General features: G+C 45.1%; 1 protein-coding gene across 1 annotated transcript in view; it reads left to right on the top strand.

Moving 5' to 3' along the window:
* Positions 1-461: 461 nt before the first annotated feature.
* Positions 462-16,620, top strand: part of LOC118402111 (protein patched homolog 1) — a 33,464-nt gene continuing 17,305 nt past the window's right edge. Inside the window, exons 1-5 of the mRNA XM_035800022.2 lie at positions 462-976; positions 2,861-3,053; positions 12,769-12,958; positions 13,070-13,139; positions 13,276-13,367. Of these exons, the coding sequence (XP_035655915.1) occupies positions 830-976; positions 2,861-3,053; positions 12,769-12,958; positions 13,070-13,139; positions 13,276-13,367 (692 nt within the window). The 5' untranslated portion in view covers positions 462-829. The remainder of the gene's footprint in view (positions 977-2,860; positions 3,054-12,768; positions 12,959-13,069; positions 13,140-13,275; positions 13,368-16,620) is intronic.

The raw sequence follows: 16,620 nt of genomic DNA, 5'->3' as shown, positions 1-16,620 counted from the left end.
GAATGATTAGCTACTTTAAACGTAACCTTTGATTGTAGTACAGTTTATAATACTGAGTTTGTTTCTGAAATTATTGCCAATGAATAAAGCTAGTTTAGTACACAATTTCGACTTATTCAGTCTTCTTTTCCCCTTTTATTTGTGTGAGAAACCACTCTGGATTAATTTAGAATTTTGTTTATGTCAGACTGGATTAAATATAAAACGGTGTCTGTTGTATTAATATATGGCATGTGTGATTGCTTCGTATAACAGAGCTAAGGCAATTGGGAATGTGCAGAGCAGAGCCGGCAACAGTGTGCTGAGTTTATTGAAAGAGTTCCTCTCTCTGACGCCCCTTCGTTCTCCCCCCTCCCCTCGATTTGAAGGGCTGCCTGGGTGGTCTCCCTCTCTCTCCACTTTGGTGAGCTGTTGCTTAGCAGCTAATAATAGGAGATGTTTGCTAAGTAATTTGCCTCTTCCTTGGCCAATGAGAACCAGATCACTTTTCCACCAAACCACCCTTTTCACGATTTGCAGAGGGGCTAGCTTCTCCAAATGTCACTGCTACGGGATCAGAGGCAGACTTAAATATCTGCTCGAGACTTTACTTCGAAAAGTTGTTTTATAAGCTATCAGGACGGATGAAGACTGAAGGATCTATACGGATTTGGGCACATAATGTTGGGATGGAGTTGCAAGACTTTGGCTCAAGGAAAGACTAGTATATATTCTCCTAATTTCTACCCGGTGGATGCGCTAGTATTCTATTTTGGATTATTGTCGCTTTTGCTGAACTCGCACTGTTTCTCTCTCGCTTCGCTCTGTGCTTTGTTTTCTTGTTTGGACTATGGCCTCAGATCCCAGAGTCCCAGGGGCCGGTGTTTTTGGAGATTTACCCCCAAGTTATACACGTTCTCCGCCGCGAGTAAACTCAGATCTTCTCCGGAGACCCAGTTACTGCCACGCTGCTTTCGCATTAAAACAGATTTCTAAGGTGACAAAATGCTTTCAATGGAATATACTTTGCTGTTTCAGTCATCATCTCTCTGAATACGTGCTATGTTTTGGGGTTTCTGAAGAAACGGGTGTTACTACCACTCGAAACGAGGAATATTTTAGGGAGTTTTATGTCCAAATGTAGTACAATGTGATATGCTGCCGTTTTCACATAATATTTCGATGTTACATTGTAACATTTACGAATCACTGGCACTCACATACTTTAACCTTCGATCCCGATCCCACTCTGAATGAAAATAACTTTCTCCTTTCATTTTTAGAAGCAATACAACCCATACTAGTTATTTCTACGTGTGTGGGATCTGTTCAACTCTATTAGTAAGAAGTTAGACTCGGGGTCCCCGTTGTAGGCTAGTTTGTTTAAGGCTAGTTGGTTTGAAAATGCGGTGGATTTTAAGAGGAGTTCACTGATTAAGTTTTATCTGACAAAGCATCACTGGACCGCATGAACGGTTGGATATGTGTCAAAACTCCCAAGTGAAACCAAAACATCTGTCCAGTGTGTCTGTACTAGACCGGTGACATTGTTTGTAAAGTTTGAATGGGTATAGTAGACGGTCTTCAGCCAGTGTTTGAATTTTAAATGATAGGAGTAGGGCTTTTTGATATAGGAACTGCTTATTGTCAAATCCCTGCATATCCTTTTAGAAGCTATGTAGCTTATTAAAGAAAGAATGGTAGGCTACATAACTCCTGACTCAAATGTGTGCAATCTTGTAATCTTTCGACTTCCACTTAAAACTAGGCATTAGTGCCCAACAGCATTCGGTTTCATAGTTTTTCCCAGTTGTTAGGGCAGCTGGCTGAGCATTTAAACGTTAAATATAGGAAAAATGTTAGTCCTAGTCCAAGTGTTGTCAAATATATAGCCCCTAGTAGACCATAGATACTTTTTTCATCCTAGTTGTTATTAGTGTATTATATATGTGTGTGTAATAGGCTACACCAGAACAGCATAGATAGATGACTTTATATCCCATTTGACAACTATGCCGTTTTGTTGTTGTTAAACCTGAACCCATGTAACCATAACTGTGAAGTCTTGTGTTTTGACTCCATAGCAAACCCCTGTGCCTCTGGTGATGAGTGGTTAGACTCACCTGGCTTGTGCCAACTGTGAGGGCCCAACACCAAAGACTGGTTGGTCATTGCTTTACCCTCTTTGGTGTCGGGCCCTCAATTACCTACCATCAAATTAGGGTATCTTCTGACTGGTTATGTTCGGATATTCTCGTGGTATCTATATATGACATCACTTCAGGTGATCCAATTCACATATATATGGTTTGCTCACAGGACATCTGACATGAAGACATATCACTCACGTATCTATCTAGTACAGTAGATACGGTAATGTTGAACATGCCCTTAAGTATGCCACGCTATCATAATCATACTCAGGTTATCTATTTTATTGGTATTCTCTGCCCTAGTACGTCATTCTTAGTAATACTTGAAAGACGACTGTATTGATAGTTTATCTTACTTTTATATAATTTTTATGTAACCTTTATTTAAACAAGGCAAGTCGGTTGAGAACAAATTCTTATTTACAATGACGGCCTACACCGGCCAAACCCGGACGACGCTGGGCCAATTGTGCTCCGCCCTATGGGACTCCCAATCACGTCCGGTTGTGATACAACCTGGATTCGAACCCGGGTGTCTGTAGTGAAGCCTCAAGCACTGAGATGCAGTGCCTTAGACCACTGCGTCACTCGGGAGCAGTTAGATACAGTGTCGTCTTCCATTAGTGAATAGTTGTACTTGTCTATGCCATATCCATGCATCCATGTAAAGCAATATGTTGTTATTAATGTGTAATGAAAATGTTTTCTCTCTCCTCCTGTCTCTTTAGGGGACGGCTGTGGGTCAGAAAGCACCGTTGTGGATTCGGGCGAGGTTCCAGGCTCTTCTCTTTTCTTTGGGCTGTCACATCCAGCGACATTGTGGAAAAGTCCTTTTCATTGGACTGCTTGTGTTCGGTGCCTTGTCTGTGGGTTTGCGGGTTGCTGCCATTGAGACGGACATTGAGCAACTATGGGTGGAAGGTGAGTCAGGCGTTCAGTTTCGGGGGATGGTTTGAGGTGTTGTCTGGAAAGGGGAGAGAGAGGGGTATTCTTTTGCCCAAATTAACTTGTTGTAGACATTTTTCCATCCAGGCTACTGGAGGGGGGCACAATAAACTGTATGGGTGCTGTCTGACTGACTTGTTGCGTCAGTATTTTTGCTCTAGTTTTTTGAGGGGTGCTGCTCTTTAGTTATTCATGATTGGGTGGTGGATACTATGAATTTGTAGTTTTTTCTTGAATTTGACCATAACTTAGTCATTTTTGTATTGAAAGTTATTTTAATGTATTCTAACCTCTGCACCTTTGTGTGTGTTGTTTGCTGATGGCAAAGCTGCTTTGCAATGGGAATGGAGAGTAGTTCAAGAAATTCCAACTTTACAAGGAGCTCGTGTTGTTCCTTGCACATGCAAAGCCTTCTCTTGTTCTTCTCATCAGCCTTGTATTGTTTGCCATGGTGGTTCCATGTTCCATGTTTTATTTGATGTCCTTTCTGTGTGCAGGCTGGGTTATCGGTGCATATTCGGGCAGCTTTATTTGGTTTTCACACTGCCAAATTCCTTTTAAGCCCTCTAGGCTTTTGCCGCACTCCTGATCCCAAGAGCAGATGGGCTGTGTGAATCGTTAGCCATCTTTGAGGTGCTGACCCTCCCCCCTAGCTCTCTGTGTGGTCCTTAACTATTCTTGGATTCCATTCAACAATAAAGGCACCCCCTTTCCGACAAAATATAAGTGAATACAGCTGAAGTTTACCCACCTGTTTTGCACACTCTAAAAAGAGTCACAACAGTTGTAGGATACTCTTAGAAAAAAAAAGGGTTCTGCGGCTGTCCCCATAGGATAACCCTTTTTGGTTCCAGGTAGAACTGTTTGTGGATAGGGTTCTACATGGAACCGAAAAGGTTTCTACCCTAGAACCTAATGGGTTCAACCTGGAACCAAAATGGGTTCTTCAAAGGGTTCTCCTATGGAGACAGCAGAGGAACCCTTTTGGGTTCTAGATGGCACCCTTTTTTCTAAGAGCGTATAAACACTCCCTTTATCCCTTCCCAAAACATTGGCTGGGAAGGGCTTAGATGTTGTCAGTTAAATGCTTGTGGTCTGACACTGTGTTTGAGTTTTGGTAAAATTGGTGAAGCCAAAGATTTTCAGATTTGACTCATTCACTTGTCAGATTGTAGTTAAGTGGAGTCTGACTCACAAACAAGATATGAAATTATTGCAGTGTAATTTGTCACAATCATAGTATTTTGTTCATGTACTGGTGTGTATTTCATACACATTAAAGAAGCTAACTGTTGGTCTTCTGAAAGGAAGTTGTTAGATAGGGTTTGTTGTGCCTAATCATGGAGTCATTCTGAGAGTGAAATACCCAAAAGCTGAAAAGGAATGCTGTTCCTTTAAGAGGCAGTGGCCATGTTTCTAAAGTTTCTGCCTGCGTTGTTTCCCCAATAGCCCATTGACAAAGCTGCTCAGAGCTCAATGGAGAGTAAGTGGTTTGGTAACAAGGAGAGGTTGGTTCTCACACACGCACACACACAAAATCACACACACACACAGAGAAACACATGCACACATCGCTCTCTCTCCCTCTCACTCACTCTCAAACACATACACATGCACACATAAACTCTTTCACAAAACAGAGGAGATATATTTCCTAATAGGACAGAGAATTGCATTGCTCTCGAAGAAAAGATGTGATGAGTGTCCAGGCAGCATCATGTTTTATTAGTTGCAGTCAGAGCAGTATATTTTTATTTTGAAGACAGGCATGTTTAAAGCTACTTTATAAATCAACAGCTTACTGTTGGGCCTCAAACTTTCAAAATAACAGGTGTTGCAGGCTTAGTATTTTCTCAATAGAGAACGCAAGTCTATGTGGTCTTCTTGTCAACACAAGCGGAGGTGTATTCTGACCACATATGAAGGATGAGGGTGCTGATATGAGGCCTCCTGGGCTCACACTCGGCCAGCTGGGAGTGCCTGGGAGCATATGCTTCCCATCATATATCCCCAGGCCATATCTGTCTCCCACCCCCAACCAAATGTCATGTTTGCCACCTAGCTAGGGTAGATGACCTGCTGTGTGTGATGTCAGACCACCAGGCTCTTTTTAATTGTTTCCTCTCGCCTACCCTAGCGTTACCCTATACCCTACTCTACCTAGCTTACCCCATCCCACCCTAGCCGAGTTTGCCCTACCCTAGCCAAGGATTTTGTGCTAACACTTGGGCCATAGGACTGTGGCAAATAATGTTTTGGAGAGTATTTTGTTTTCTCAACCTGATGCAAACCCTCCTGTACTCTGTAGCTTGTCTGTTCTGAATGTTGATAGGATATTGGTGGTAGTTAAACCAGTAGTTGGTGCCAGTCAGAAACATATAGGAGAAGGTGTAGTAGTTAAAAACAAGGTACCTGTTGTGAAAGGTGTTCATACTGTGTGTAGTTATATATATATATATATATATATATATATATATATATATATATATATATATATGCCATTTAGTTATAACCGATACGAGTTCAACTGTTCCGTCTCTAGGTGGGTAGACTCATTCGACTGGTTGGCTAATACAGGCAGAGTGATAAAACACACTAAATTCAGCTTAAGGACGTTTTTTTTGTCAGTCATGTTGTTTTCTTTTGGACGTTTATTTGATGAACTTTTCTACTGCAGAAGCAATGCAGAGCAAGAAATAACACAGGAAAATGGCCTGGCAGTCATGGGTGGGACCAGGGGGAGAATGTGACCTAGAGTGCATTGTCTCGGGGAAGAAAGGGTGGTAATAAAGAGGTGAAGTGCAGGCAGATGAGGATGGGGGTGGGGGAGCATTAAGAGCCAAGGTTTTAGGGGTATACACTTTAACATTTCCCCCTTTTCCCTAAAAACAACAGTGTGGCCTCTTTCTCAGGACACATTTCTTTCACCAGTTCAAGCAGGACGAAGAAGAAAATGTATATTTTCTGGGTAGGGAGTTGTTTTTTCTGGGAGTAATATAAGCTTAGCTAGCGTTATTACTATTGCAACAGTCATGTAGATTTCCCAAAAGGTTTGATATTTGGTAGTGGGTAGAATTAATACCACCAAAGAGCACCACGCAGTTTTGAATAGTGCATGTGGAGGGGGAAATAAAGGTTTACAAGTATGTACTTTTAGGCTAGCCCACATGAACTAAACCCATCCTTCTCGACACAGTTTTGGTGATCTTGACAGACATGTACACACAGACAAGCTGTGCAAATATTGCAACGTGCCAGGCCGCCATATGTTTTAGAAAGAGACTGTGTAGAATGGGGGGAAAGAACATATACACAGCATGAATGAGCTACTCCACATGGCGAGCAGTAGGTACCTTCCAGAGCCCTTGCAGCACAAGCCAGGCCTTTCGGAGGGGAACATGTGGACGTTTCAATGTTTGGAACAGTTATCTAAACAAAAATGCAAGGTAAATGCTATAATTCATCAGAAAATACAGTCTTCCAGTTCAGGGCCTGCTAAAAGAGAAAGAAAGCTCTATGAGGCATTATTGGAGGTGAATGGAACGCCACAGTGCCCCAGCTAGATAAATAAACTCCAACTGCTGAGCCTCAGACCTCACCAGTAGAAAGAACAAACAAGGCCAGAGTCAACCTGGGTCAGTTGAAAATGTTTATTTCACCCCCCACCCTCTCCCTCCATTCATCCCCCCCCCACCACCTCCCACCAATCTGCAGTCCTCCAGCCTCAGTCCTCTCCTCAAGGAGCAAACACACGAGCTGAATACTAAACTTCATCAGATCCCTCCATTACTGAAGGAACCGTCCACTGTGTACTGCATTAATACACCGTGCTAATATGCTTTTTGGATATTTACAGTGTTAGAGCAGTGACTCGTATAGCGGTGTAGGCTTTCCCATGTTGTGTGGTGTTTAGTTTTCCAAGGTATATAATAGAGATGAGATTTTATGGTACTTGTCTTTTTTACATTTACAGTAGTGCATCACATATCAGCACTGTATGTAACCGTATACCTGTTTAGTGTCCTGTATTTGATGTTGCTTGAACGACACTGGGCCCATTTTGGGGGGAGTGCTGAAGGACTATCTCTGTTATAGAAAGCACTGTCTCACACATCTCCTTTACACTCTCTGTGTTTCTTGCACTTTGACACTTTTTATATCATGCCAAACGAGATTGTTCTCCTTGGTCCACTGTAAAGACACACCAGTCCACTGTAAAGATACACCAGTCACCGTTTCGGGGTAGAGTTTGCCTGTTTTGCCCCCTTTGGATAAAGAAGAAGGGAGAAAAAAAAATTTCTTGGTATTTGGGGGGAAATAAATGGTGCTTGGGCTCAATAAATTCATTTCTAGGCTGAATGAGACCAGCAATGTGGAAAATGTTTGCCTTTCACCGTGGGATGAATGTATGTTTCAACCACACATTAAGCTGCATTAGCAGCCAGTGGAGTGCCTAATGTGACTATTTTTCACAGCAGCCAACACTAGGGATGATTAGCATAATTAGTACAGGCAAGGCTATACATATGGAAATAGCAAGTGCCTAACTGCCAACACCAGTGGAAATGTATGTCAATGCTGACAGAAGTATCAAGATCTGAATAGATTGTAACTGAAGCGGATTATTTTTGCCTTTTACTTTTGATGGCATTTTTACAGTTTTCCCTCTCAAATTGAACTTCATTTGTCATCCTCTCACTTTTTTTTGAAGGAATACCTCAAAATGTCCTTTTCCCACCCTGTCCAATTCACACACTCTCCCCCTCAAACACGGACGCACAGACACACTGTATTTCTATCGGTAAGGTAGAAAGCCAAGCCCCCCCCAACGCCTGCATTGTTTTATTTGCTGGGAAAAAGTCTAAGGTCCATTTGCTTTTGTTGTGAAAGTTCCCTCTTTATTTTTTCCTGTTTGTTGGGAAACATCTGAAAGAAATTCAGGAGAGGAGTGACAAAAGCCTGTATTCAATCTCTTCTGCCCTGCCTGGATTTTCTCTGTATAAGGAGCTTCTCCATCTGCTAAGTAACACATTGGACTGGGATGGGGAGGTGCTGCAGCACTTGGTAAAGGATGGCCTATTGAAGAAAATGGCAGTAGAACTGAAGCTTGATTTCAATGAAGACTTGTTTCGCTGTGCCAGTCAGGGCCAAATCTATCCCTCTGGTTTTATACTGCATGCTTTTTAAAACCATGTTAAATGGATAACGAAGGGCAGGGAATGGGCAAGATGAGGGACTGACAGTTCCTAAGCAGAACCGGTCCAGCAAAGTCTACTTTCTGTGTGAATGTATAAGTGAGGGAGTGGGTGAGTGGCGAGGCTATGGGTGCATTTGAGTGTGTCCATTTTGTGTACTATAATCTGTGCTACGTTACAGGTAAAGCATGTCTCTTCCTTGTGGGACTTCCTCCAAAGCAGCATGGATCCTTTCAGTGGCTCCATAATCCAGCTAATCTGGCCCACAACACTTTGAAGGTGGTCTCTGCTAATGGAGAGTGGATTTGGACCTTTAGTTAACATGTGAAGGGTGTTGCTGCTGGTTTCAAACAGTTGTGTTTTAGTGACGGCGCCTAACAGCCTCTGAGCCAAGCTGGAGAAATAGCTTGGCTACTTGTGTGGGACTTCTTCCACATTTGATTGGATACATTGTGCTGTCTGTGACCAACACTTTTGGAAGATACTGTTTTGAGTTTGATGGCAAACGTTTACACTCACTAAACCTGTGCACTAGTGTAGGCAGACAACATAGCATACAGGCAGACATGGAGAGGAAATACATTGATACAGTACAGTATGGCAACGGATCCCATACACAGACAGAAGCTCTTGACGACCACCAATCACGGAGTCTGAGGTTTTATTTTAACATAAAATATCTTGATGATAATATTTTTGTCCATTTTTGCAGTGAATGTAACAAATTAAAGGCCTATTATTATTATTCTAAACATTCAGCGTTATGAAAAGTAATGTTAAATTGCTTATAATACCATTAATACCTCCACCTGTTATTCAACTTGGATGACAGGTTGGAAACCACTGCAGTATGGTACGGAAAGGGGGATACCTAGTCAGTTGTACAACTGAATGCATTCAACTGAAATGTGTCTTCCGCATTTAACCCAACCCCTCTGAATCAGAGAGGTGCGGGGGTCTGCCTTAACCGACATCCACGTCATTGGCGCAGTGGGTTAACTGCCTTGCTCAGGGGCAGAACTACAGATCTTTACCTCGTCAGCTTGGGGGTTCGATCCAGCAACCTTTCGGTTACTGGCCCAACGTACTGATGTCTCCTGTGGTCTCCTGAGGTCTGTGGGGCTGGGCTAGGCTGGGTGGTGGTGGGCTGGGTGGTGGTGGGCTGGGTGGTGGTGGGCTAGGCTGGGTGGTGGTGGGCTGGGCTAGGCTGGGTGGTGGTGGGCTAGGCTGGGCTAGGCTGGGTGGTGGTAGGCTGGGCTAGGCTGGGCTGGGTGGTGGTGGGCTGGGTGGTGGTAGGCTGGGCTAGGCTGGGCTAGGCTGGGTGGTGGTGGGCTAGGCTGGGCTAGGCTGGGTGGTGGTAGGCTGGGCTAGGCTGGGCTGGGCTAGGCTGGGTGGTGGTGGGCTGGGCTAGGCTGGGCGGTGGTGGGCTGGGTGGTGGTGGGCTAGGCTGGGTGGTGGTGGGCTAGGCTGGGTGGTGGTGGGCTAGGCTGGGCTAGGCTGGGCTGGGTGGTGGTGGGCTAGGCTGGGCTAGGCTGGGTGGTGGTGGTGGGCTAGGCTGGGTGGTGGTGGGCTGGGCTAGGCTGGGTGGTGGTGGGCTGGGCTAGGCTGGGTGGTGGTGGGCTGGGCTAGGCTGGGTGGTGGTGGGCTGGGTGGTGGTGGACTGGGTGGTAGTAGGCTGGGCTAGGCTGGGTGGTGGTGGGCTGGGCTAGGCTGGGTGGTGGTAGGCTGGGCTAGGCTGGGTGGTGGTAGGCTGGGCTAGGCTGGGTGGTGGTAGGCTGGGCTAGGCTGGGTGGTGGTGGGCTGGACATGAGGGAGATTAGAGCTGACAGGGTCCAACAGTGGTCTGACACCAAGGAGCAGGGAGCTCCTTCTCCTTGGTTAATTACATGCCACTTTCTATACTGCCCACTGAGAGGGGAACTAGCACTCGCACATACACACACATCCACACAAGCCTGATAGGCCTGCCTGGCCCTGTGTCCGGGCTTTTGGGCGGGAGGCCTTCTCCCTCATACCTGCTACCGTTGCCTGTCTGTCTCTCTGGCCAGCCCCAGCCTAGTCCCACTGAGAAGCAGTGAGAACCCCATCTGGATGGAGATGAGCTTTAGCATAGGAATGGCTATTGCAGGCAGTCCTCACTCCAAAATGCCCAACGCTATAAAAAGGGTTGATTGATGGATCGTGTCCCTGCATATGCTTAGAAGATGAGATAGACCATAATTGTGGATAATTGGGCTGTATGGGGATGTCACCTCCGGGGGTTGATGTGAAAAATGGAAGAGAGGGAGAACAAATGGAGGTGCTTTGTTTGGAGTGCAGCACCCTGAGTGGCTTTGTGAAGAAGTATGAGCTCCCTGATCTCTTCTACCATGTTATGTTGATATTATTTACAGTTATCTGATTTCCCCGTCCAATATGGGATTGTTGAAGGATAACTACGTGTTACGTTTTGACAGTCTCCTCATGAAAAATGATTTGGGCCTAATGCTTCACATGTGATTTCGATCCACTTTTAATGTCAAATATTCAGAGAATCACAGGCCCCAAATTTCCTCAAACTTTTCTGACTGCTTGGTGAGAAGTATTTGGGCGACTGTCTCTTTAAGGATGGTTGGTTGCAGGCCGAGCGGATAGGAGCAGAGCGGAGCAGCCTCCATCTGGTGAGTGGCTGAGCTCTCTCTCTCTCGGAGCAGAACAGTGACTGAGTGGCGAGGCCGGTGCTCTAGTTGGGTGGTCCAGATGGGCGGAACAAGACACAAATAGCTATAATTTACTTCAGGAGCCCTGTAATTACAGGCCCAAAGATTGAAAATCAGTTCCTGTAGATGCCCCCAATGTATTAAATATGAGCAGAATGTCCCAAGTGAAACAAAAGTGTCTGTTCTTAAGCGTGGTTTGATTCTGTGAATTCACAAAGTCAACTATGAAGGCTATGAAGGCTAGAAGAAAGCCCAGAAAGATTTTCCAACCCAGTTATAATCTAATCTTACACTTCGAGAGCCGGGGAGAGGATTGTTTTTTTCTTCTCCCTCAATTAGAGGAGCTGCGTCTGGATTGGGTAAGGTGGTGCCAGGAAGAGAGGGAGAGGGGAGACAGAGGGAAAGAGTGGAAGAGAGAAAGCCAGGGAGAGAAGCTGAGAGGCGAGGTGGCTACAGTGAGAGCCAGCCTCTGCAGGATTGTCATGTAGTGGAACACGGAGGGGCAGACGGGCCCACTCTGATCCAGAGCGGTGCGTTTCATGTGCCCTTGGCATTGCCGCAGATACCCTGCTCACTCTTTTCAGGGCAGCCTCTGGTAATTACGGGGCTGGACTCCAGAGTTTCCTCTCAGGGCTTTGATGCTTTCATCCCGGCTCTGCATACCAGATCAACAGCATTTCTGCCTCGTTGTTCTCTCCCATCCAACCCTGCTACCACCTTTATCTCTCTCTCTCTCTCTCTACTAGAATCTCCCTCTCCTTCTCTGATGGGTTCGTTCTGGTATGGTGAAAGTCTGCTGTAAAAAATCGATGGTATGTTGTGCCTTCGTTTTGTACTGAAACAGTCTGACTAGGCTAGACGCTGTGTTTTTGACCATTGTCAGTTTCTTACATGATCAGGTCCCAGGTGAAATAGACTGTGAAACTAGGGATGGTGGTGCTGCCATTCCGTGCCGTGTTGTTAGTGATGGGGTTTGGGCACCAGGGCACAGTGAGGAGGAATTCCCTAACAGGACACATCTGTTTCACAGAGGGAGCCAATGAGAAGCTTTGACCAATTTCTCTTGGCTAGACGTCTTGTGTCTGAAGTGCCTTCAAAACCAACACGGGCAAGGGCGTTGGCCGATCTGTGTTCATGTGTATGTGCAGTGCATATGTGTACTACACTCACTATACTCACGCCACAGTCGTTTCAATACAGGGATCCAACTCGGAACTTGTGTGTGTGTTTGCGTGTTTGCGTGTCTGCAATGCTTGTTGCACTAGTGTGATTATAATATGAGCCGTGCATAGTCATACCCAGCAGATTTCTCTCCCTCTATATCTCGGTCTCCCCCCCCCCCCCCCCTCTCTGCTGTGGGTCTCTGTATCCTTTGGACCTGTGCCAAGGCCTCTGGTTTGAACTACACAGCTATTTAGAATCCAAGTCTTGGGGAGTCGGAGGAGGGTTGGACAGAAATATGAAACTTAGAAAAGCAGCCTAATTAGTGGCTTTTTTCCCCACTACCGAGGCTGCAATTAAATTAAACTGTGCATCTTAAAAAGCTTCATATCTATCCCCAAAAGCCCCCAGAACTGTACACTCTGTGGACCTTTCTGTGCTTCATTCGCTCTGTTGATTGACGTTTTAGCTTGCATCATGCTTCCTCTGCAGTGGTAATGAGGGTCAGTTGTCTTGTCAAATCGCAGCGCAACGAAGAGAAATAACCCAATAGCTCTTATATATGTGGGAGATGAGATGAGTCTTTAACCCAATCCCCCCCCTCTCCATTTCTCTTCTTCTTCTTCTCTCTTCTAGCCGGTAGCCGAGTGAGTCGGGAGCTGCGCTACACCAAGGAGAAGCAAGGAGAGGAGTCTGTGTTCACGTCGCAGATGCTCATACAAACCCCCAAACAGGAAGGAACTAACATTCTAACCCAGGATGCTTTGCTGCTTCACCTGGAGGCAGCGCTCTCGGCCAGCAAGGTCCAGGTGTCTCTGTTTGGAAAGTAAGTAGACCCATGGGTCACTGGGGATTACCCTACATTTAAGTCACAACTAAATAAAAGGGGGTTGTCTGTGGTCACATATCTGATGTTCTGTATGTCTTCTCTCCTCAGATCATGGGATCTTAATAAAATATGCTACAAATCTGGAGTCCCTATCATAGAAAATGTCATGATTGAAAGGGTAAGTTGAAAAAATGAAATATCCCTCCCTGTTATTTTCTGTCCATTGCGATCACCATGCATGGTTTTGGTTATGGATCTGTTTTATGTACTTTTGATAATGGATAATAACTGATGACTGTATCCATGTTTTGCAGATGATTGACAAGCTGTTCCCCTGTATGATTGTTACCCCACTGGACTGTTTCTGGGAAGGTGCAAAGCTCCAGGGGGGGTCAGCATACTTACCGTAAGTTCCAGAATATTTGTCCTTCAAATGGTGCAAATGATTTTCTTCCATATTACTTGGAAATACAGAATGTTTTTTTTAGTGTTTTCAAAAATCAGCTATCTTGAATCCCAGTATTAGAGTTACGTTAGGGCCCCTGTCCATCTAGCTTGGCCCCTTACACCTTATTTATACGCTGGGTTTGGCAGGGGCCAGGGAATGTGGCTTGGCTACAAAATCTCAATTGACCTCCTGGTTCTCACACACTCTTCTTAACAAGAGGCTTTAGTTTGGATCCAATACAGTGGCAGCAGTAATAACCTACAATGGTGGCAGTAATAACCTAACATCAAGCTGTGACTAAAGAGCCGGTTAGCCCTGTTGTTAGGAAGAGGCCTACTTCAGTTGTCACCTATGCTTCTCCTGTCGTCGTAGCTCTGAGTGGTCGAACACACGCGCACACACACACACACACGCACGCACGCACGCACACACGCACACACACACACACACACACACACACACACACACACACACACACACACACACACACACACACACACACACACACACACACACACACACACACACACACACACACACACACACACACACACACACACACAGTCCCCCAGCCGAGCAGGGGAAGGCCCTCATGGAAAGGGGACAGGGAGAGGGAGGGAGGGAGAGATGGAGGGAGGAGATGGCTGCTACTGGGTGGGTTGGTAAAGGGGGGAGGGGAACCTTTGGGTCAGACAATGGTAAGCATTCTTTCAGTTTACGAGTGAGTGTCCATCAGTGAGGGGGCCCTGGAGGGGGGCTCAGCTTTGTCAGCAATGGGTAACACTGTGCATTCTCATGGTAATCGCCCGGGCTCTGAGCTGTAAGTTGTCCAACAAATAAAATGGGCATTATGCTTGGTCCCCAAAGAGTGTACAAGAAATGAACAGTGGAGTTTGGTTATTTTAAGATGCTTTTTATCATATTCCTTGCGGGGGGAAAAATCCTAAAAGATAAGTATCACACTCTAAATTGATATTTCAATAACTCCAATTGTTTTCACTTTCCGCATATCAAATATATTGATTATAAATTCAGGTAAAACCAATAGTTCAGTTTAAGGGTTTTGAAAATAGTTTTTTGCAGCCACAGGCGTGGACATTGAACAACAAACAGTGTTTTCTCCATTCACCTGGCAGGGAGCTCTCTCTCTCTGTCTCTCTCTCTGTATCTGTCTCTCTGTCTCTCTCTCTCTGTCTCTCTCTCTGTCTCTCTCGCTGTCTCTCTCTCTGTATCTGTCTCTCTGTCTCTCTCTCTCTGTCTCTCTCTCTGTCTCTCTCTCTGTCTCTCTCTCTGTCTCTGTCTCTCTGTCTCTCTCTCTCTGTCTCTCTCTCTCTGTCTCTCTCTCTGTCTCTCTCTCTGTCTCTGTCTCTCTCTCTCTCTCTCTCTCTGTCTCTCTCTCTCTGTCTCTCTCTCTCTGTCTCTCTCTCTCTGTCTCTCTCTCTGTCTCTCTCTCTCTGTCTCTCTCTCTGTCTCTCTCTCTCAATTAAATTCTAAGGGCTTTATTGGCATTGCCAAGCAAGTGAAATAGATGTTAAATAGAAATGAACAGTGAACATTACACTCACAAGAATAGAGACATACAGTACATCATGGCAATGTACGTTATTGTAAAAATGTGCTCATAGTTGAAGTACAAAAGGGAAATTAAATAAACATAAATATGGGTTGTATTTACTTTTCCTCATGTAGTGTGAGAGGAGAGAGAGGGGGAGGGCCTTTGATGATCACAGATCCACAAGTATTCCCCTAAATCACAGTGGTGAAATATTTTCTTAAAAAATGTCTGTGTTGTTATTTATTTGCCATTTCTTTTTGCTGCGCTGAAGAGAGCTGGGGGTGGCCTGGCCACTGAGGCTAATGTCCCCTCTAGCTTCCGCTTCAGTTCAGCCGAGTTTTTTAATGCAAAAAGAGGGAGAGAGGGAGAGGGAGAGAGAAAAAAACTTGAGAGAACAAAGAGCAGCAATCTATGGAAAAACAAAAGGGCCTAGGCCGGTTCACTCAAGCAAAAAATAGCAGATAAAGGAGCCTCTCTTTGCAAGCAGGAGCAAAGGCGCTTGGTATGTGGGAATGGGAGAGTAGCAGCTTTATTTGAAGCCACTCTCTTCATGAATCATTGGAGTGAGGTTGGGCCCAGAGTTAGGACACTTTGGGGATTCTTTTCTCTCTCTACCAACTCAAGTAAATGGCCTCAAAGTATTTCGATTATTTTATTTCTTTCTTTACAGCATTTACTTTTTTTATGATTGGTACAGCATTATTTTATGAGTTGTAATGGTCTGAGTTCTTGTTTCTTGGATATTTTATGTTGTTGATAGTTTGATTATTGGATTTTTTTGGAGGTGTGAGAATGTAAATTAAAAATAAAATAATTAAATCGACCAAGGGGGATATATATATATATATGTAAATGGTACAATTTTAACACAGGAAGGAGGGAAAAGTAAAAAACATTACGAGCCGGGAGACATTACGACCTTACGGAGCCGAGGCCATTTCTGGTTGTGTGGTGTATTATGGGTAATGTGGTAGAATACAGATGTTGCAAGGGCAATCCTGTAAAGCAGAGGATGCTTCCTCTTGACAAGTACTCTCTTTGTACTGGTGGGAGCCACTGAGTTAGCGCACTGTACTAAGTTTACTTGGTACGGCAAAAGCTGTCAACTGACACCAAAGAGTTGTCCCTCAGGCCACATAATTGCCTGCTCCTTGGAGAAAATGATAAATGTAGCATGGAGGAGGACCCAGAGGCAGAAGCAGTGAAAAGCCTTAGGATTAGGCATTTTGAAAGGCTCTGTGAACATCGCACCACTAAACAGCGTGAGATGCAGGCAGGCAATCAACCCAACAGAGAGAGCACACAGACAGACTCCCTGCTCAGCTACCCACCAGCCAGCCCTCTCACTGCTCCACTGCAGCCTTATCAAGATGTTTAGAGGCAGAGGTAATTGTTATGACTCGATGCACAAAGTTAAGAAATAGGCGCGAGCAGCCTGCCGCCGTGTTTTTCCCCTCCCCGTGTAACAGGATAATAAACGCTACTTTATAAACGCAGTATCTGCAGCTCCTCGTCACCAGGGAGAGCCCAGCAGAGGCGGGGCAAGATCAGAACCAGCCAGTAGCATACAGGAAGGGAGATGGGGAGGTGTAGGTACGGTGGCATGGGTGTAGCTGGAGGAGGAAAGGAAAGAAAAAGGGAGGGGCAGAACGTGCT

The sequence above is a fragment of the Oncorhynchus keta genome, chromosome 23 (genome assembly GCF_023373465.1).
Source record: "Oncorhynchus keta strain PuntledgeMale-10-30-2019 chromosome 23, Oket_V2, whole genome shotgun sequence".
Taxonomy (NCBI): domain Eukaryota; kingdom Metazoa; phylum Chordata; class Actinopteri; order Salmoniformes; family Salmonidae; genus Oncorhynchus; species Oncorhynchus keta.
The sequence above is the reverse complement of the archived record's forward strand: the minus strand, read 5'-3'. Positions and strand labels throughout refer to the sequence as shown.